This window comes from Filicampus tigris, chromosome 1 (genome assembly GCF_054856515.1).
Source record: "Filicampus tigris isolate MCC_2025a chromosome 1, RoL_Ftig_1.0, whole genome shotgun sequence".
Taxonomy (NCBI): Eukaryota; Metazoa; Chordata; class Actinopteri; order Syngnathiformes; family Syngnathidae; genus Filicampus; species Filicampus tigris.
The window spans coordinates 28,017,699-28,041,364 of record NC_141217.1 but is presented as its reverse complement, the minus strand read 5'-3'; the positions used below and the strand labels follow the sequence as shown (position 1 = coordinate 28,041,364).

Genomic DNA, 23,666 nt, shown 5'->3' with positions numbered 1-23,666 from the left:
GTCTCAAAGGGCTTCACATATGCACCAGATCATATACACGACATCCCCTGATCTCAACCCCCAGGAGGGCAAGGAAAAACTGGATAAATACTTACACATATGTACCTGTTTCAAACTCAGAAAGTTGGTTGCAACAGTGTTACCTGTGGTCAAGTTATATCCCCTGTAGTTTATGCCAAATTAACAAAGAAAAAATTCTCTTCATTTTTGAATACAGTAGTACCTCTACTTACGAACGTCTCTTCATACGAAAGTTTTACGTTACGAAACGTCTCAACAGGAAAATATTGCCTCTTGTTACGAAAGAAATTTCAGGATACAAAAGGTAAAAGCATGGGCTGCTACTCGCAGCTCCAGAGTTTCCTGAACGCAACATACTCATAGCTGCTCTGCCATTGGCTATTATCTAGTGTCTTCCTGGCATCCCATTGGCTAAGAGGGACCTCTACCGTATGTGTCTATGCATGTAGAGAGACAGGTAAATGGATATATATGTGATAGATAAAGTCTATGCAGCGTCCTCGTCATTCGCCCCTCGGGCCATGAGGTGTTCCGATAGTTTTACGTGAATTAGAAACGAGGAAAAGAAAAAAAGGAGAAAATGGTTTTTTTTTGTCCATACAAACAAAGCAAGAGATAATAGAAAAGTATGAAAAAGGGATGCGTTTGGTTGATCTCGCCAAAGAATATGACCGTAATGTATCGACAGTCGCCACGTTATTAAATCAGTTCTTTACAAAACGCCAGGCAAAAACCACTTCTGAGAGAGAACATGAACCACAGAGGGCAAAAAGCGATGAGGACAGCAATTAAATGGTAAACGACCATCTTTTTTTTTTTTTTTTCTTTGTTTTTTACATTATGCACAACTCTCATTTATTGTGCAATAATCTAATTGTAACATGCATTTGTTACATGTTTTGATGCATTTTTATGCTTTATAAAACATTTATGTCTGAATATTGGGGGCTTGGAAAGGATTAGGGCATTTACATGGAAAACGCGTCCCTACTTACAAAATTTTCTACTAAAAAAGAAATTTCTTCCACAACCAATTAATTTCGTAAGTAGAGGTACTACTGTACAAGGAATTATTTTTCACAAGAATTTAGTTGAGAAAAAAAGTATTATTTGAGATATTTGCATTTCACACTGGACATGTTCAAGATAGTGTTTCTGACTGTTAAACGTATTTTAAAGAGAATTAAAATCAAAGCAAGAATGTTCTGTTCAACCTTGTCATGGTTTTTAAAATTGATTTTTTGGTCTTGGTCTTGTCTCAATCTCAGCTTGTTGCAGTATTTACACTCAAAAGACTTGGTTTTGTCTCTGTGAGGTCTGGTCCCCAGCAAGTTTTGTTTCTTGGCTAGCACAGTCTTATTGACAGCCCTAGTTGGGTTGCATGCAGTTCAAATAAACTAAACTTCCATTCTCAAAAACACTTCACTGTTGGCTCAACATGAGGAAGACAAGGCTAGCAACTGACCATTGAACATGTCACCAACTTGAATTGTTACTAGCCCAGCTCACAAACTGAAGTCTGAAATCTAAACTATGCAATCTGAGTTTTGAGTTTATAGATCACCTCTGCTGCCATCAAGTGGTCACAAAAAGGCACATTTACTGTATAAAATCTACATTTTCAAGTCTGTTATTTAAAATTCCTTAGTCCCACCATTTTTAGTACATGCATAATCACTCATGTGACGATTTTTTCTACTTTGATTACATTCTGAACCAGTCAATGTTTAGGTAGCATGTTATTTATTTGACTTTTTGCATAATGAAGTCTTTTGAGACTGCTGATTATTTTTGATTTGTTAAAAACTGTCTTAGTAAAAGCTGGTAAATTTAAGTTTTTCAGTTATCTTTGTGACTGAGTAATTGTTGTATTGTGCCAGCAACGGTTTAGTATTTCTTCATGCTTTTGAAAATATATATAGATTTGTTTCAAAATTACGGCAATAATATGGCTGGGTTTTTTTCAGATAATAATGCATAATAGCAGTCACCATAAATAAATGAAAAAATATACAGATATTCCATGTGATCTGAATCGGTATCGGCCGACCTCACTCATGCATGATCGGTATCGGTGTCATAAAACCTGATCGGAACATCTCTAATATATATATATATATATATATATATATATATATATATATATATATATATATATATATATATATATATATATATATATATATATATATATGCAGATGGAGGTATAAACAAACACACACAAAAATTGAATTGAGTTTGTTAGTGAAATATGGACCATCCAAGCCAGATGATCACTTTAAAGGGACACTTGGATGAGCTTAACATTGGCACTTATATACAAGGTTTACATATAAAAATGACATCAGTACTAAAATGCCCCCCTCAAAAGACTCTGTAGTGATTTAATGGCTTTTTTTGTGATTAGATTTACAACAAATTGCCGCGCCTCTTTTTGGGGCTGGGCTTATTTTTTCGGTCTCAGCAGTCTACGTCACAGGAGGGAGGCAAGCCTGGTAATATTGCTCGCTTTGTCAGTTCAGTTGTCTAAAACAGCGACCGATCTCCACCAAAATGCAAATGCACTTTACTACTTGTCCACTTCAACCCGTGAAAGTATAAAAGTGTTCTGTACAATAGTTTGGATTTATTGACATAAAACGTGATCTCATCATGATCACCTCCACAAAATCAAAAATACCGTGGCGATCGCTTCTCCACTTACACAGGCGGACAAGAGCATGAATGCGCACACGAACCCCGACTGGTTATATTTCGGACATTTAGCGAAACTAAACTCGTGTCAACTCTCGGGAGGCAGACGGCGACTGGCAGTGGGCAAGCAATCAGGCAAGCATGGATCTTTATCCCCCCCACTTCCCTCCCCTCCCCAACTAACAGTAGGATAACAGTACAGCTAATAGCAACAACTAGCTTCAGGCCGTTAATACAACAGGCGTTAGCACAACAACATTAGCTCGTAACTGTTCGCGCAGTGTGTGGAGGTGATCATGAGCCTGCGTCTTCATGTCGCAGGGTTGCCTACCAGGCAGTCGCGCGCGCTGTCCGACACCGTTTGCAGCCGCGAGAGTGAAGCGGCGTCACAGTGAGGTAAGACCTCATCGAACAGAAAAGAATCAGTGTGCACTCGTCCCAGCATAAATCTATGTAGCTGTGCTCACTTCCACATTTCCTCATCCTCATATAAATCAACCACGGTGAGGTTAATCCTTTTGATATGTTGAAGTGGTCATTAGTAAGGATGTCCACATAAATTTTGGTGCCAATTGATCACCGTTTTTGGATGTTATAAGCAATGAAAGTACAATGATTTCCAATGGAGGGTTTGTTATCGGTTCCTCCAGTGACTGCAAACGAGGATAGAACGGTAGGCGGCGCGGCCATTCTCCTCATTAACAAGAGACGTTATTCATGGAGTCACTTATTTCCTCATTTCTCCCAAATGTATTGATAAAATACAAAATGACAACTCTTTTCATTTTCCTGATCAAAAAAATATATAAAATGAACTTGTTAGTGAAAACATGGCCATCCCGGCCCAGCCATCCCTTTAAAGTCCCTCTAAAAAGAATGAATGGCACTACCTATTGGGCACTAATGGTACAACAGCCTGATCTAAAACCAACGTTCAACATTGGTAAGACATCTTATTGGTCTTCTTGTGCTTAAAAGTGGGTCTATGGACACTATCATTCAACATTTAATGCTGATTTGGGTGGTGTGGTTGGAGGGTTCAATCTGCCCCAACACAAACAGCACATAATTAACTGATGTATATTCCAACATGACTTCAAAATCCCTTGCTTTAACACATGCCTGTAATATCCGAGTCGCTGTGCCGCCATACTCACACACAGTCAAATGAGCAGGGTCTGTACACTTGCACTCCAACGGCCTCCATATTTGTTTGTTTACTCCTGAAGGTGTACCGCCCGCCCTTGGAGTCTAGTGAAAGTCATGCCGCTTGGTGCAGCGCTGAAAATGTGTCAGAGGGGGGAGGCTCCTGGGCCCTGCCCGTGCTCTCCAATCGCCATGCAGAGGACCAGCCCCCGTCCGTGCACACCCGAGCTGAGGGGAAGAGCGCGCACCCAACACTCTGCCCACCAACGGAGAGATTCCAAACACACACAGATAATGTTTCACTTGCTGATATACAGTAGGTCTCTTCTGGTGATTGGTCGTGTAGGATTTAGTCAGGGCTAATCCTTCAGCTAATGAAATACTTAGTTGTGGTTTATTCATTATTACAATGTGTACCGCTACACCATCAGTGACCCTGGGGAAAACATGACTTTGAAAAATGAAGAAAATCAAGTTTTTGCCCTGATTAATCCCCCAGCTAAAGACCTACTGAAAATTAGGACAAGCTGAACTGCACAGGTGTAGCATTTGACCCGCAGGTACAGTAGGTTCTTGCTTGGGGATGAAGCAAAGTAACCACTGCTCTATGTCTGTGGGACATTTGGTATCAGACTGCACGGAGAGACGGAACAAAAATATTTTATTGACCGGAGTCTGAAAGAAGTTCAAAATCAGGTGCAGAGAGAGATCAGGATCCTTATCAGGCTCTTGCCAAGCTTGCTGATGAGCTGCTCCTTTGAATCAGGCATATTAGAGTACGTAAACCCTTGGGCAAACCTGTCTAAAGTATTTGTAAAAATACCTGCAACTCAAGCTGTCATAATAGAAGTACTGTATTTCTATTTATAACATGCCTATTTAAAAAATTCAATGCACATCGGACTTTGAATTGGATACCAATTTGATGTTTAAAGATGACTCAATTTAACATCATCCAGCCTATTGGCGTAAGATTGATGATACGATTACATCAGCGTAATGTCAAATACCGCGTACAAAAATGTGTTTGACTGATGTAATAATTTAAGTTCAGCTTTTTAATTCATTTGAAAGAGACCTTCAACTCTGTGATTTTTTGTAAGAGTTCAAAATGTGTTCATTTAATAAATACAATTTTATTTTCTGATTTCGGATCGACTGCATAGCTTTCATAAGCAACACACTCTTTTATAGATAGATAGATAGATAGATAGATAGATAGATAGATAGATAGATAGATAGATAGATATAGGCTAACATCTTCATTTCAGGAAAAAAAAGTGTTTGCAGGCTCCTGGTGTTTTTTTTTTTTACGAGGAAACCGGGTCGAAATGGCTCTTTGCATGTTAAAGGTTTCAGACCCGTGATCTATTGGATCTACAGTACATGGATTTTGGATTCTTCTTCCAGCAGAGGGCACTGTTCATCTATCAGCTACGGTACATCAAATGCTCAGTGTGTCACATTGATCATCTAACAAAGACAGAGTAGTGGTGCAATAATGAGAAGGAACACACCCTAGAGTAAAATACTAGAACTTTCTTCTTTCTACTATGGCCAGGCCATCACAAGAGGCCCTGAAACCTCTCTTCCAGGACACATGTCATGATGATAATCCATGACACACAACACATAGTTGTCCCAGACGTGTTGCTGTAGGGCCTTTTGCCATGCAGTTCTCAACAGACTGTACAAGATATTGATCAGCATTATTGTCTAATACAGTATGAACAATCAATTTTCAAGGCTTTGCTTGCTTAGCTCAAAGCTATGCAACCTAGTTGTTGGAAAAAGATAAGACTTTACAAACAGCTGTAGGGAGAAGCTTTGTTTGCCAAAGGACTGAACAGGCTATCATGTCAAAGTCAATAAATTGTTACCAAGTCACGTACTGTAAACAAATATGCATGTGTGTGCAAATATGGAAATATTATTGATTCACTGATCCTTTGTAGCAGGGCTGCGCAACATATCGAAAAATGATCGTTATCGCGATATTGGCTCATGCAGTATGCATATTGTAAAGATATGCACTAATTTTCTCATGGAATTGTATGCTTTTTTCTGAATTTGACCAGTCAGACCCAAATTTAAATGTGCATCGCCACCCAGTAGTTGCACATTATCGAGGGCAGTGTTTCTCAACCTTTATTGAGCCAAGGCACATATTTCACATCGGAAAAAAGCTCACGGGACACCATTTAGCAAAACGATTCACAAAAAGTGGCTACACAGGGTCATTATGTACATTCTGTCATCTCATGGAAGAAAACATTTATTGTTTTGCCTGTTACTACATGGTTGGCATAAATAAATTAACCAATTTTTTTTTAATTAAGAATTATTTTTTGTGTTCAAACATTTGACATCATTTGCCGCGGCACACCTGATGATCTCTCACAGCACACTGGTTGAGAATCACTGATCTAGCATAATATAAAATAATAAGATAAGAATATTTAGAGCTTGCTTATTTTACTGTATGAAAAATGTCATTCTTTCATTTGAGAATCAAATTGTCATTTCTTTAGGTACATGTTAAATATCGCGATAATATCTAAATCACTGTCTTCGACAGCCATATCACATATCGCATGTTTTTCCAATATCGTGCAGCCCTACTTTGTAGTAATTGACCATAAAGGATAAAAGCATAAACAATGCATTCAGCTATATTCTTCGCTCACGATGAACTCCCACGAGAAGTAAACCATCACGTTCTTGACAGGGTATTGTGAAATACTTACCTTGTCAACCCTCGCTCTTGTACTTGTAAAATTAAGGCAGCGGAGGCGTGCTCACTGTTTTTCCGCCTTTGTCACTTCCCGTTGGTGCTCCCAGCCCTGATTTGCTAGCTAACAGCCAATCTGAGTGACCAAATGTCACGACTGGCGACGCCGATTCAACTTATGTAAACGCCCCCAAGACGCCTATAGACGGGTTACGACACTATGAAGGTGGCCACTACACCAAACAGACGGCGCATTTGGACAGCATGACGCGTCACGACCTCCGACGTCGGTTTGGTCTATCAGGGCCTTTAAAGAGATGACAAGGTTCATTTGGCCATTTCCAACTGTCACCCTTGAACTTGCCACATCCTAATCCTGTAATTTTGTTCCCAAAGTGCACTTCATAGTGTCCATCCGTTGCTTGAGGGGGACAGCACAGCTGTCTGCCATTTCTTTCTACTTTTTTACTCGAGGAAGAGCATCCAAGGACAGACACGCTTCGCGCCACATGAGTCACTGCTTGAAGCTTCATGACTTCAGAATGCTTCAGAATGAGGATGTAACGCATCAACAAAGCGAATGGCACGTTATCTGAATTCGCCCTCGTCCCCTTTTGACGGAAGCATGGAACTGTGTATCCTTAAAATCCCTATCCCACTGAGGGGCGAACAATTGCGACTGCTGGCGACAGTAGCAAAATGCGCATTCACATCAGAGTTCCTCAGGGTTCATTCAAGGTCGCAAATTTTCACAAAACGTCCGCCTAATGTTGGACAGTTGTTTGCCAACATTTTTGTATGTATGTACAGAATAGTATCTGTTTTAATTTCTTTACACAAAACAGCTCTGTTCCATTATTAACCATGCTGCAAGAAGTTAGGCCCTATCTGATCAACGATCATTTCTCCTTTTAGCAGAATAATGCATTTGCTGTCAAATTCTAAAATTGATACCAAGCTCAATTTTTCTGTCAGCTTAGTCTGTACAAACTGGTACTAATTTGTTTGGGATAAAAATACATGACGTATCTCAGGGAATTTTCTGGTAGAAGCTAAATATTACATGAAACAAAATGTTAACATGAAACATTGGAGTTGTTACTGCAAAAGGCTATTCATTCAATATTCAGTACTGATCTCAGTGTTTTAATTGGCAGTAAATGAGCATATTGAAGCAAGCTGACAAAATATAGAGCGCACTCTTTTCTTCAAGATGCCATAAAGTTTTGGGGACAACAACAACAGCGAGCAACCCTCTTCATATCAAAATAGAACTTTATTAAGTTTGTACACAGAAACGGGCATTCCGCCTATGTGACAGACCGGTCCACCTATCCGCCTAATGACTACAACTGAATGACAACTGGGGCAGCAGCATCTCCGCTGCCGACAGTGGAAAAACTAGGCAGATTGATAAAGAAGGTCGGTTGTCCACGGCTGTACAAGGGGGTAACGGGGAGGAGAATGGTAGCAAAGCTATCATTTCTGATGATAGTTCACTCCCACACAATGCAGGACAACATCAACATACTCAAATATTTCGACCCCAGAGAACTATGTGAACATGTCCAAAGTACCAAAACTATCCAATGCACAGAGAAGGGGAAAAAAAGAACATAGGGAAAACGGGAGAAAGGGAGGTCAAGTTGTTCGTCCGTTTGGTTTGTGCAATTAGATGTCGCAACAGCAAGTCACTCGCATGATTTGTAAGACAGTAACAAAATGGTCATGAAAGGAAGAAAATATTAGTGGTTTTTTTTGGGGGGGGGTGATGTTATCCTATTAAAGGCAATGTTAAAAAATCATCATCTCTTGTAAGTATATGTAAATCATGAATGGAGGGCGCCGTCAAGTAAAATCTCGCCTAGGGTGCCACAGTGGCTAGGGTTGGCCCTGAGTAGGACTGCCATATAAGATTGAAGGTTGGCTTAAGCAGGAATCAATGTGTGTTGGCTGACGAGGCAGAAGCTGCGGCTGATAGACGCTCCTGTAGAATGTGCATTCTGTTAGCGCTTGTTGGAATAAAGCAACTGAAAAGCATCGGCAACTGCGTTGTCCGTTAAACACAAATGTGGGTGTTACAACACTGATCACCCCCAGCGGCTTGCTGTGCGGCTCATCTAACAGGCTGCTTTGAAGGAGCACAATATATTTTTATTGATATAGTGCATTCACAACTGCTGCAGCCAGGTATGCTACACTGGAGCTAAGGAGGGCTAGAGCCCCGTCAGAAATATGTGTAGCCCCTATGAAGCCCCTCCAGCATTTTATTTGATATTCTAAAATATATTCATAACATATTTTCTCAGGCCCCCTATGTATCGGTTAATCTACCCTTTAGCAATGGGAGAGAAAAAAAATCCTAAAGCCGTCCCTGGCTGCAGCTGTAACAAAGCGCTTTTCAGAACATTTACCATATGTGTATTTGCATTCTGTATTAAATAACTACTATAAAAGTAATTTAATCAGAGGACTGTGCTCATGACTGAATGCCTATTTGGAGCTGTTCCACTGAAAAGCGAGTAAGCCAGCTGTTGTTTAATTGTTGCCTAGCGACGCTTCCCGCGGCGCATCTAGAGATTTCATGACCAGGATATGTCAAATTAAAGCAGCACTGGGCAAGAAATTGACCTTGATAAAAAAAAATTCACAACTCTTTTGATGAAACAATGACTTACAAGTACAGTAGTTGAATGGGACTTCATGCCCTGAGAGGGTCTGTATCATTTTTACTGGCACAAAGCAAGTTTGAGAGGATGGGATCAACCCTGGCACACCAAAAAATACAAATGTCCTGAATTGCTTTGCAGCATACTCACTTCCTCCTTTCGCTAGAAGGACGGCTCAGGATTTCACGTCACTACGCGCTGGCACGCATGGGAAATGTGGTTGATTTTTGTCAAAACACTAACGCTTTTGTCCACATGGCGCCGTCATAATCAACAAAAACTGACATATGACACAGTCTTGTTTTAAACCAAATTACTCAAAACCTAACTCACAATTGCCATCATGAGAATGACTGCATTTGTTGTGAGCTGCACTTTCAGACAAACGCCAAACCACCAGCACGAGTCAGCCGCCGCTCGGTCACGTGGCTGTCATTAGCAGAGCACAGTTAATTGAATCAAAATGTGCAATATGATGTTTCACCTACAAGAGGCGCTAGACTTAATACAGCTTGGAAGAGGAAAGTTGCTAAGTCTCTGGGAGAATACGTGCACCGCTATATTTGACAGGGGAGGCCCTCATTTAAACATCACTCGAGCCAGGGTGCGTACATTTCAGTAAGGTGCCTAAGTGACACTTAACATAAGTCGATGGGAGAAGCGGCGCAGCCCAAAAAGTGTGCAGCTGCGCATTTTTTGTGGGTTAAGCACGCAGGAGAATCCATCCATCCATCCATCCATCATCTGCCGCTTATCCGGGGTCGGGTCACGGAGGCTGCCGCCTCAGCAAGGAGGACTTCCCTCTTCCCAGCCAATGCTGCATTCACACCAAATCCGTTGAGGGTGTTTCTGGCGGCGCGATTCACTTGAAGTCAAAGTAGTTCGCACAAGCGAGCGCGATTGAGTGCGAGGTGGTGCGGATGATGCCTTTCGCTACGTGCGCACACACTTGTAAACCCTTGCCGCACGGTGAGATACGGGCTTAAAGGGGAAGTCAATCCAAACATATTTTTTGCAAAGCATATGTTTTACACAGGCCCACTAGTTGAAACAAGGCATTCTGATTGATATGCGTTTATAGAATCCACCTGTTTTTAGCCATCTCAGGGAGCTGCCATTTTGTCACTTCTGTCAACTGAAAATGATATCACAGTTGCTCAGGGTTCAGGTAACGACCAATCACAGCTCACCTGTTTTCTGAAGCTGAGCCATGATTGGTCGTTACTTGAGCCCTGAGCAACCGTGATGTCATTTTCAGTCGATAGAAGCGAAAAAATGTCCACCCCTGAGATGGCTAAAAAGGGGTGGATTTTGCTGCGTAACTCATATTCCACAAACACAATATTAATCAGAATGCCTTGTTTCAACTAGTGGGCATGCAATGAACATATTTTTGAAAAAAATATGTTTAGGTTGACTCCCACTTTAAGTATCAAATGTCTTTACTTAAGTCTAAGAATACTACATCCATGTGAAAACGGCAGAAAAATCACAGATATCGAAATTTTCCCCTCCGTGTGGGAGTGGTCAGACAGTGACAAACGTAGCTCCGCCCCAGGTGCTGTGGTTAGCATTTATTTAAACAAAATGGACGTGATGAACAAATTAGAATGTATCATTTGCCAACAAATCTTTCTCAGCATTGCCAAAACTGAGAAGTCCATCCATTTTATGAACGACTTATTCTATTCAGGGTCAGTGGTCAGGTGGAGCCTATCCCAGAGGACTTTGGGTGAAAGCCAGACTACACCCTGGTCACCGCGCCACTGGAAGGGACATGAGATCACACAACGCAGCCCTATCACTTACTTCACTGCACCACATTGACATATCCGGCAGGCGTTGCATTTCCGCGTTGCACTTTTTAAATTCTGTCAGAGTTGTTATTCAGTAATTGTTTATTGAAATTCATTAATCAATTCAGAGTTGTTTACATCTGTATCGCGAAGTATACAAAAAACGATTATTTATCCCTCCCCACAATCCACTTCAGATAATGCTGTTAGTGTCATTCCCAACTTCGTCACGGTCCTGTGAAAAACACTCATGTCCATTTTTTTCTTTTCTTTTAATGTTTACGTTAATGGGGTTTCCATGTTACAGACATCCCATTAATGTGAACAGTTCTAAAAAATGACAACATTGGACATACACGTGTTTTTTACAGGACAGCGACAATATACAGTGCTCAATAAATCTACTAGACAATTGTCCACTGAGAGGTTTGTGCCCCAGCTGCGCTAAATAATTTTTATTATTTATAAAATATATAGTTTATATATTATTTATTGTTTATCTATTCTAGAAAAAATGTAAAAATAGTGAAGCACATTATTATGTTGAGATGAAAAGGTCAGATCCCTTTGTTTTTTAATTTATTGCATTCCGGAAAATATACATTCGTTTTAGTGGTTGAATGTTATGCGTGATTAATTTCTGATTTCTTGAATGAGCCCATTCAGCTGGCTCAAAATGAGTGTATAAAAAGCTTTCAGCTTGCAATTCCTCATTCCGTTTCAAAACGATAACCCTTCAAAAGTTCGGTGAAAATGAAAGCATCCATATTAAAGCACTTGATGATCTGCTTTACTAAACAGCTGTGCCCATGGAAAAGTTGTTCAGTCAACCTTCCATTTTCTATACCGTTCATCCTCACTAGGGTCGCTGGTGGGATGGAGCCTAACCCGGCTAACTTTGGGGCGAGAGGTGGGCTGCACCTTGGACTGCTTGCCAGCCATTCACAGGGCACTTCTAGACAAACAACCATTGACACTCACATTCATATCCTGTCAATAGACATAATTTGAAGTCTTCAGTGAACCTAACATGCATGAATTTGGAATGTGGGAGGGAGCGTAACTAATAAGAAACCCATTTCAAACAGGCTTACGTCAGTGATTCCGACGGCAAACTTCAATAGCTATGATCCGAATCTATTTAATCACAGTCTTGACTTTTGACCATCATGCAATAATTATGACTGGACCCTCCCAGCAGTGTCATACCGTAACTTGTCATAATCCAGGAGTATTAGTATTCAGCAATGGTTTTCTCTACCTCTGAGCATCACCATTAACAAAAGGGCCGAGGCATGTCTCCTTTGGACATATAACATGTTACTGTAGGGGCAGTGGGATTGTGTGGTCGGGGGGCGGATTTGTGTTTGGCAATGTTTTCACTGCGCCATATATAAACAGTGTGGTGTATGAAGCACTGTATCCATGAGTGAAAATGCATTTTTTGCCTTTATGCTCACTTTTTTAACTACATTTTGCACTCTGCTTCGGCAAGTCATGCCAACTGGCACTCGAGTCGCAATGCCAAGGCTCCGCCCCCAGTTGTCATGGTAACAAAAGCCATCCTTGCCACAGGCCCAACAGTGTATAGAGTGGTATATAAAACCCTGAAAACGGTGCTAATTTCAGCAAGAAAAGGAAAAGACTGGAAAGACACGAGTTGTACAAGTATATTTTTGATCCTTGGGGCATTTTGACAAGAAGATACCAAAGACACGTTTTTAAGACACCCAGGGAACTATTTTAAATTGTACAAGAAAATTCATTATAAATGTTATATATCACTGAAAGGAGCATCATAGCCACATGTATTAGGGGTAGGGATTAGCTTGTTACATATGGACCATAAGCCATTCATTCCGCTTCTGAACTGATGTTACCATTTTTTAGCGGTTTTGTTTTTTGCAGTAAAAGTAAAAACAATTTGGTGGGACCTAGTTCAGTAGTCTCCCTTTGCAAGACTGTTTTCTATTACATTTCAATGTTTCCATGCATATACTTATGCAGAGATATTTACCCTGTACAGTATGCACGTATGGAGAAAATCACATGAATTACATTTTAAAACAGAACCTTACGGTAAACCTGTGTAAGTGTGCAAAGGGAATTGAAGGTTTTCTGTGAGGATATGCGGTATGGATAATGGATGGATGGATGTAATTAGGGCCGGGCGATATGCCTGAAAAGTATATCACGATATAAGTGTTTCATATTGATCGATATCGATATATATTGAATTTTTTTTCTTTTTTTAAACTATTGAAAATAATGACCCGAAGAAAAATACATTTAGGTTATTTTATTTTAACATAATACTTAACCTTTAATAAGGGGTCAATGTAACTATGAAAGAGTAAAATAAACTGGTCGGTATAAAGATTGTAATAAACTCCATTTTAAAGATAATGTGCTTAGAAGAGCTGAGAAATGTTTGAAAAACTGTCACAATCTTAAGTATTTCATATCGGTCAATATTGATGATTATTGATTGTGTTTTAAATCTTTTCTTTAAATAACAGTTAACTGTGTTTTGTACATCGTTATGTAGTGTAATGTGCAGTTTGTCCTCCATCAGTGCATTGTAAATGCTTATTTGCATTAGGTCTACCCTAATGCAAACATATATTAGCCTTCATTCAATGTTCGTCCAATGTAAGTGAACGAGTACTCTCTTGCAGTGCATACATCATCTTTGACCACCCGTCTTAAGACTACTTTATCTTTTTAGCGCACTCATTATTGCTATAGTCCATTCATATTTTACTTGTTTGATTTTACCTTGATTTTACCACTCGATGCCGGTGTCGGATAAGGCTAACTACTGCTAGCATGTCAAAGACAAGAACTCCTCTACTTGTACAGCATGGCTCCATCCACGGGTTTTCAATAAGGTTATCATGCGTAATATAATTTAATTGTAAGAGTTGTACTGTCGCTGGACGCGAGCATAGCGCACGGCCGCCGGGCCAATTAGCATAGCGCATGGCCGCCAGGCCCACGCGCATGCCCCGTTGAGTTAACAGCTTCTTCTTGTTGGATTAAATGCTTCTTCCTCGTTGGTTTAAAAGCTGCTTTTTCTTTGGTTTAAACACTTCTTCTTCATGTTTGGAGGCGGAAGCGCGCTGCCTACATCACGCACGATGCTGCGATTGGGTTTGTTTTTCTTCCTTTTTTTTTTCGAACGTTTTATCGAAGGCATTTTCTATTGGTATAGATCACGTGTCAATCGTGATACATATCAATATTGAATTATCGGCCCAGCTCGAGATGTAATAATGCCACTTGAGCTGATAATCGTCCCCAAGCTCACAGGTTGTTGTTTTTTTAGAAATAACACATTCAAATGCTAAATTTAAACATGTGTAGCGAATATGCCTTCATGTGGACCACATCTTCAGGTTATGAGACTGATTCAACCAGACGCCATCAAGTCTGCTCCAGCCTCACTTAAAAACAATTGAATCACCAGGGGACCCCGACAATTGGATTTTACAAGGACATGCTAGGAGTCAGGAAGACCCAAAATCTTGATAAGTAGCCACTCGTCGTCACCTGAAAACCTCTCTAGACAACGGATGTGGATTCGAGACTTCATGGAGCCTCCCCCCAGCGGGAAGCCAGAAGGTTCCTCTCACAAACCCCGATGAACATCGACAGTGCCGGATGAAGACCGACCCCAATAGGTCGACATGGGAACTGCAGCATTAAACTTCCTATGCTTTCGATCAATCAAAATTACCTTGAAGTGAAACACTTTTGAATGTGTGTTTGTGTATTGCTTACTGTGTGTATCCTGCTAACTTTGCATTGAGGAATCTGCTTCGCTATGGTAACAATCATTTTTCTGGTCAGGTTTATGAAATAACCATGTAGATGTTGGGTTAAACTCATATCTTTGACTCCTAAACTTTAAGACGCATTCAGAATGAATGCACAAAGGTTTTAAACAGGACAATTTAATAGACTCAAATCTAACTTTATTGTCATGAATTGAGGCTCACCTGAAACCTGAGCTGGAGGGGGGTGGACACCTCACCCCCTCCCCTTTCTCTTAAGGAGATAAAAAGGCCTGGCCTTTGTCTCTCTCTCTCTCTCTCTCTGATCTTCACGCTCTCTCCAAAAACACACGACCCCCCCCTCTCAAAAGAAACTTCTCAAACACTCCTCAACTTTTGGACCTTTTGACTGCATTTTCGCTGGCTAGTCCACGCGCCCGAAAATCAACCGCGGTTGACCTGAAAAGCTAAATTGGACCACTCCGAACCTCGCCACCACACACATGGCAGACGCGCCGGACTCCGGCCCTTGGGCAGCAACCGCTGAAGCAACATGACGGTTCTGTCCCGTTCGGACCTCCGACCCCGCGGCTGGTCGGGTCATCTGAGAACCCAACAAAGCTTGGTCCCGCTCCCAGCAGCCTTCTTCTATTTTTCCTTTTTTTTGTTGTTGTTCCTCCATCTGTAAATGAGTGAAGGTCCTTCCCCTCTTCGCTCATCACGTGAGCTCCAGCAAATGTAAGTGACTACTCTGTAGCCACCACGGCTTTTCAGTGGGTGCATACAAAATTGGTAGTTAACGCTACAAAACTTTGTGCATTTCATAAAGTCCGCCGACTTGACTATAGCCGTCCTTACGCTCACCTATCAGACCCCAGTTAATTTCGATATTTGTTTTCTTATTTTATTCTTCATTTATTTAGGCTTGCTATATCGTAGTGTTTTCTTGAATGTTAGAATAGTTAAACATTGTCCATATACAGAAGTCAAGCGTGAATTGTTGTGTGTTTGGGTCAAGGTTTTAACCTCTATTTTATTCCGAGAGCTCACAACGTATTTTATAGTAGCACCTTCACATTTTATGACTGATTTAATGAGGTTTTTCATCAAATTCCCCTCTAAAAAAACATCAAACTTTGACGAGGTGCCCCTAGAGGCGGGCAGGAGTAATGCAGGCATTGCTCCCGGCCGCTACAAACTATTGACACTCTTACAAGCAACCCCCATTTTCGCTACACATGGCCTTTGCACTGCATAGAAGACAATTTTCACTGGCTCTCACATCTATATTAAGCACCAAGTCTGGAGTTGGAGCATTTCAGACAGAGAGAGGGACAGAAAGAGAGAGCGAGAGAGAGAGAAAGAGAGAGAGAGAGAGAGAGAGAGTGCGTGAGAGATGAAGATATGATGTGAGAAGGTCTTTCTCAAGAAAATGCGAAAACAGAATGTGTGCTCATCACAACACAGCTGACAGATCGGCAAGCACTCTAACTTATTGTATCAACCCAACCGATAGTCATCAGACTGTTCACATGCTGGGTCAGTGTCATGTGATCCAAGGGGGAAGTGGGCTCACATGAGCCAAATAAAATGACATTAGATGAAATTTTCTGCAATGCCCTTGACTCTGAGCAGTCTTCTTGTGCTTTATTTCTATTCCATGACGCCATGACTACCAACAGCAAAGTGCAACACTGCTGGCTTCCATGTGTATGTAACAAGTAAACGTAATGATATTTCGCCCATGAAGAAATTTGCTCTAAAAATGCTGAAACGGCTACGACAGCCCAGATGAGCAGTGTTTTCATTGAGGGTGGATTTTTTTTTGCGAAACACAACGAGAGCACAAAAGTGAAGAGAGAAAAAAACACAGCAAATCTGCAACAAAATGTGATGATATTTGGGGGCGAAAAGCAATGAATCTAAAAAAAAAACATGTGCAAAAAGATCTCTGTGTTCACACAGTGCGGTTCTGTCCTCACTACATCTAGCCGTGACAATGGGGTCATGGATAGCGTAAGCAGGCAACATTCTGCTGCAAGACGTCACTGTTCATCTACGACATCATCGCCAACATTACATGAGCATGCTAGTAAGTTTTGCAAGCACCCACTTACATCACAGCTACAGTACAGAGTTTTGATGTTGTTCTGACATAATTGACATAAAAAAAACAAGTCACTATTTAGAAACACTCCAAATAAAGATCGTTATATTACTTCAGATAAACATTTCTAGTCACTGTGAAGTAGGGCTGAACGATTTATCGTTTTGGGACCGAATCAGACAGTGTGATTTCAAGAAGTGAAACTTGCTGTTTTTCCGAAGGGCTGTTATTAGAGTTGGGCACCGGGAACCAGGAATCGAGTGGAACCGGGACTCGCACTTTGGTTCTCCCCGAATCGTTCAGGTATTAAAATGTCGGTGCCACGTTTCGATTCCTAATCCGTCTCGCAGAGGAAGCCGCCCAAAACAAAGTACCAATAGTGCGCGCGCGGGGCGGAGCAAACGACAGACACAAGCGAAGTACAACCAACAGGAAATGTGTGTGCACCGCACCGGTGAGCAGCAAGTGCTGACAACACACAGACATTGACGAAGATGACAGGATAATGCTCGCGGGCTGTGATAATTATGGATGCTCCATACAGGTTAGAAGTGTGGCTGCACTTCATAAAAACAGACCAAGCTGCCCAGTGCAACACGTAAAACAATCTCTTGCAAAAGAGGTTGTTGTTCGGCTTTTGGCTTTTCCCCTCAGGTTGAACGTTTAATATGATTAAACACCTCCGTTTACATGGGGTAGAATTGTTAAAAGAGTGTTCGGTGTTTGACTCTCTTACAGGTCACCCATACTCCCGAAAGTCAAGTCTTTCGCGGCTGCTTGGCGGTGTTAGCCGCTAAGCTACCTTGCTTGCTGCGCAGCCTACTAAAAAGTAGCGCTTTCAACAAGGAGGCACACTTGAAGTCGCTAAGTATGCTAATAGCAGAGTCGAGAAAGACCCAAAATAAGTGCTTAGGTATAAAGTAGTCTTTTCACAGAAGTCTGGCTAGAACCGCGTTTTGTCCGTAGACCCAGCAGCTATGAACAGAAAATGTGTATTACAATGAATACGTATCAAGACATAAAATAAGACGACGGCTACATTAGCAACATTAGCACACGCTCGAATAACGGGTGACGTCAGCCATGATGAAGGGATCGATGTCAAAAGTAAAAATACTTAAGTATCAGCAATGCTATTTGCTTATATTTGTACTATTTTGTAGCACAGAGTACTGAATTTTGAGATCTACACAGTGATAGGTCTGAAAATTATTTCATTTAATTCAGCTTTGCAAAGGAACCTTTTATTTGTAAAATAGAGCAACATGTTTACATGAAAATGTACATTTTGAATGAAAAGAAGCAGAGAGAAGAATGTATTTTTAAACAGGAAATATTTACCTTTTCACATTGAAATAACCCAATCAGAAATATTCTCATTATGATTTTTACACTTTTACACTCACCATTACTGCTAGAACCAAAATATTCAATCAATACCATGATATGTATCATATGATGATCTCGATATGGATCCATACACAGTAGGGGTGTAACGGTACGCTAAATCACATTTCGGTTCCGTTTTTTGGAAACTTCGGCTCGGTATATTTTCGGTACAAAATACAGATTTTTTTTTTTTTTAAATATGTTTATTTTGAAAATATGACAAGCAAACGGTACTTAAAAAATATGTGAAAAAAAAATAAAAGCGAAGCATTCAGTTGATATTCAAAGAAATTACATCAGAATAAAAAATACACTAACAATAAAGATCCCTTAATTTTGTAAATTATTAAGACACTGAAATCTTTCAACACTCAGCAGCAACAGCCTATGACACATCTAAGTATTCAAGTTAAAGACAGGTTGTCATTACAGTACATATATACTGTCATTACAGTACATATATACACTTTTTGTGATGGAAAAAAATGCATACAATAACAGTTACAATTATTGCTAACTATATTAAAACTATTTTTATAAAGAAAAATACAGTAACTTTAAAAAGTCTTTATGAAATTGTATAAACTTTTTTGGCGTTGAAATCTTTGAATGTTCAACAGCATATTCTAACGTTAACTGTGTTGTGGTCGGATTTGTGTGTTGCTGAGTTGTGATGTTTCCGAGGTTCATGAATGCATCGTACGGCAAGCGAGAGGAGCAGCGGAGAACAAAGAAGAGTGTGAGCAGTTGTACTTGGATTAATAAAAAGGTGATAACTAAACTACGTCTGACGGCGTGTTCCTGGAATTTGCTACAATATGATAAATCTCGCTATTTATGTTTATGACGTTTTTTGGCTAAAACGACTGCTTGCTTCCTTGTCTAAGAAACATTCACAGTCGGATGATGCCGTGCATGTTAGACGTGCTACCTGCCGCCCATCTCATGTAGCAATGTCGGCACACAACTTTCGGACTTATCCACATACCTTTCCCCAACGGCGATTTTAACAGGAAAGCCAGAATGTTCCCAAACAGGAGACCACAGTGTACGATGGGACCTTCGAGCTCTGGCTCTTTTCTGGCTCTCACTTTTGTGCCGCCACTCTCCTCTCCCGCAAGCAAAAGTCAATACCGCCCGTGCGTAAGCTTGCGCTAATAATAAAAACTGATCAGAAAAAGTACGCAAGGTGGACCGAACCGAACATGCCATACCGAAACGTATTAATACACCCATGTGTACCATTACACCCCTAACACACAGACATGATACAGAAGTTGAAGAGTAAAGATCAGGACTGGAAGAGGGTTTTATTTCATCCTCACTCGAAAAAGGTTTGACGTACTGACAACGTGTCACTGAGTAACTCAAGCTTTTAAACTGTAAGACTTCAGGCCTCTTTGACATCATAAAGGACAAAGCACAAAAGGACCATAGCAACTGCATAGCAACTGATACATCGCGTAACGACCAGTCATAACAATATGAATTTCAGGCCATATTGCTAAGCCCTCAGTCTCTGTTTGAAGCCGTTAAGTGTCCGGCAAAAATATGGGGAGAATATTTGCATATAATATGTATGTACAAAGAACATGTACTGAACATTAGTACAAAATTTTAAACATTTTTTGGTTAAAAAAAATGTGTGTATCTAACATAATATCAAGCGCCAGCGGGCATTACCACTTGGTGCCGTCTCATCATTAAACATCTTTTCGACTGTCTTTTGGTTCGAAACAGAATTCATCCTCTTAATATTTGATCGCTTGATAACTATGCACGGATGCGTTTTTATCTGTCGTGGCTCAAGTTGCCGCACACTATCATCTCTGTATGTGTGCTCAAACTAACCCTAAATCAAAGTCAACCCTTACAACGGCAGCACACATCCGATAGTCATCAGACACTTCCTCACACACGCACTATAACATACGACAGCAGACAAAAGTTCACAAAATAGACAACACACGTACATGGTGAGCATTTTTTTTTCACATGTGGGAAGTTTTAACCATCCGAGGTGAGAAGGATCAAGAGATCTGAAAGCTAGCGGGACAGAAAGCCAGCGGGACTGAAAGCTAGCGCGGCAGCATTAGTTTAGCATTCTGTGAGCCACCCTGTCCCCTCCACTGTCAAGAAAGCAATGACAATTTCGCAGCCTTTGCGATTACAAAATTGCACCCTCAAATGGCGATTATAATGCATATGCAATCAAACGTTCAGTCCTAGTGTCTTTTACCCTCCATATAAATCTGAATGTTTAGAGAGTAACCAGAAAGCTACTCTCCTTCAACCCTTTCAAGTCTATCATCCTGTTGAACCAAGTCCCCCTCCCTTAAAGGTACAGGTCAGGGTGAATGTCTCTCTTGTGGGTCACCACACTACGATCAATTGGATTAAATGTATACTTCCTTTATTATAGTTTAAGGCCATAAAGGCACTGAATTTCTTGAATTTCAATGAAAATAAAACAGAAGTTATGGTGTTTGGCCCTAGTGGTCCTTGTACATTCCACCCTGCTGACCCGGGCCCCCTGGCATTTTATCTAAAGCCAACAGTCTGAAACTTGGGTTTCAAACTGGACAGTGATTTTAAATTGGACCGGCAAATTGGTGCTGTTGTTATATCCAACTTTTTTCATCCTATGCAGCTGGCTAAGGTAAAGCCTCTCCTTTCTCAACAGCACTTAAAAGCAGCAATCCAAGGCTTTGTCACATCTCAGATGGATTACTTTAATGCACTTTATTTTGGAGTCAGCCAGCGCTGCCTCAAGCGTCTCCAGTTGGTCCAAAATGCTGCTGCTCGCATTCTAACTGGTCCTCGTAACTGGCCTTCCTTCAATGGCTCCCTGTACATTTTAGAGTTCCTTTTAGGATTCTTTTATTTGTTTGCAAATCTTGGTCTTTCCCCACCTAAGCTCTCCCATCCCTACGCACCTGCCCGGTGCCTCAGATCAGTGGACCAGATGCTGCTGGACGTACTGAAGAGTAAAGCCTGGTTCGGTTCAGTTTCTTGGAAACTTCGGTTCGGTATATTTCTATGCTTGCTACTCTTTTTAGGCATTAAAATCTTTGAATGTGCAACAGCATATTGTAACGAATTGGGTTATCTGTGTTGTGGTCGGATTTGTGTTTTGCTGAGTTGTGATTAGGGCTGCCACAAACGATTATTTTCCTAGTCGACTAATCACTAACAGTAGTCGCGATTAGTCAAGTAATCGGATAATATATAAATCGTGGCAAATCGCAGCAGCAAGCTGTGGTTAGGGCTGCCACAAACGATTATTTTGCTAGTCGACTAATCACTGACAGTAGTCGCGATTAGTCAAGTAATCGGATAATATATAAATCGCGGCAAATCGCAGCAGCAAGCTGCTGCTCTTATAATAAGTCTCATTCGCTTACAGCTTAAATTCTTTATGTAAAAACTAATCATGAAGACAAGACGATAGTACATTCAATTTGTATTAAACTTTGCAACTTAAGACATCATTCCTGACATGTTTATAAATAAGGGAGTGACTTAAATTGATGGTGATACTCTGGCCTCAACATGTTTAGCTGTAATTCTTTAGTGTGTTTTAAAATTGAACCAAAACTATACACTATGCAGAGTTGCACTAATACAGTGAAATTATCTATGAATACAAAAAGAAGTACTTGTATACATATTTCTCTATTCTTGGGCACCAAGACGTTTTTTTTTTTTTTTTTTAACGGAAGGTAGTGAAATCAGAGATGTAAATTGGGAAAATGCTCTGTGCTAAAGAAAACTAAAATAAACACTTGTATTGGTTTTTAATTTTGTTTTTGCCAAGGAACTTTGTTGAAGTAAACAGAGACACTTTATTTATTCATTCATTCATTCATTATCCCTACCGCTTATCCTCACAAGGGTCGCGGGCGTGCTGGAGCCTATCCCAGCTGTCTTCGGGCAGTAGGCGGGGGACACCCCGAATAGGTTGCCAGCCAATTGCAAGGCAATAAATAGATCAATCAATCAATAAATGTCGAAGTATCAACTAGAAGAAATTAAATCATAAAAACACGTTCCAAATGATATAGGAAGCAAAACTGCACACGTTTTTTGTCGTAATTACAAAACGATTTGAAACTATATGAAGACAATACTGTATACCATTTAGGTTACAAGGGTACTTGGTTTAATTGTTTAGGTAGTAATATAACCATGTAGTTATTGAAGCCCACATGCTTTCATTTCATTTGATGTCATTTCGAACACGTTTATATTACATTATATTACATTATATTGAATTTGTATTATGTTTTAAGCCATTGTGGCTGAGGAGCATCTCCTTGCACCCTGACCTGTCTGCACTCCCCGAGCTAATATTTGAAGTAAATGTTAACAAGACAACACCCAAATGTTGCATAATAGCGTGCAGCCAGAAAAAAACCATCAACAACGAGCGGCGCTCTGGGTCAGCGGGAAGCCCATAACTCGCCCGAACAGCAGTTTACGAGAGGTCTGGGGCCTCATTATCACCTAAACACCAAAACCACCTCAGCATGCCAAATAACTACTGACCTGCTTTTCAAGGGCTGACTCTTAAGCTCGTAGTACGTTTTGGGCTCCTCTTGTAAGTCTTCTCCATCCTCGAAGTCGGGAACTATTCCGGATTCTGACTGCATGCTTGAAGATGTCAACTTTTAGCAGCGGAGAACTTGTAAAAACAGCTCTGTGTGGCGCCGTACGTCGACCCTGTGGAGCACTGACACCGCGAACTGCATCTGTCCGGCACCCGGAGCTATGTAGTCCTCAACGCGGAGCCGCCAACCGACTGCCGGCACCATCAGGGGGCAGTGAACTACGACGACCACCATGCACCGCGGCCGTCAATGTCAGCGTATACCCATTGGCTGCACTTCGATATTTCACATTTTTGGGATCACGGAAATTTAACTGCAACAAGATTCGTATAGTTTAATAACACCTACCACCATCTACAAACATGTAAACGTCTAAAAGTTTACATCTGAAAAATGGCTACGTTTGTTTACATTTTTGTTTTTGCCTTTATTATTGCTACAAATGGTTAAAAATAAAAAAAAAACTAAATGAGCGTATCCAAAATGGTTTGTGGCAAATATGTTTTGTTTCAGCCTAAAACCCGCCAATGGTGTTCTTCTGGTGTTCTAATCTGAAAAAAAAAACCATAACATGTTTTGGTGTTGTTGTTGTTGTTATTTTAGTTGTTATCAGACCTAATTTCGCATTTTTCTTATCACCGCACAGCACAAGGTATGTGATCACGTTGTTTTGACAGCATACTGTAAAGTGCAGCCAACGCTATAGATCTTGCAACTGTACAAGTGG

General features: G+C 40.7%; 1 protein-coding gene across 2 annotated transcripts in view; it reads right to left on the bottom strand.

Annotated features, from left to right (window-relative positions):
* LOC147153450 (microphthalmia-associated transcription factor-like) overlaps positions 1-23,083 on the bottom strand; it is a 60,578-nt gene extending 37,495 nt beyond the window's left edge. Inside the window, exon 1 of one of the 2 annotated variants that reach the window (XM_086029971.1) lies at positions 22,878-23,083. In XM_086029971.1, the coding sequence (XP_085886097.1) occupies positions 22,878-22,981 (104 nt within the window). In that variant the 5' untranslated portion in view covers positions 22,982-23,083. Of the gene's footprint in view, positions 1-3,872; positions 3,942-22,877 lie in introns of those variants that run through there. The other variant, XM_086029982.1, reaches the window with a different exon arrangement.
* Positions 23,084-23,666: the final 583 nt, after the last annotated feature.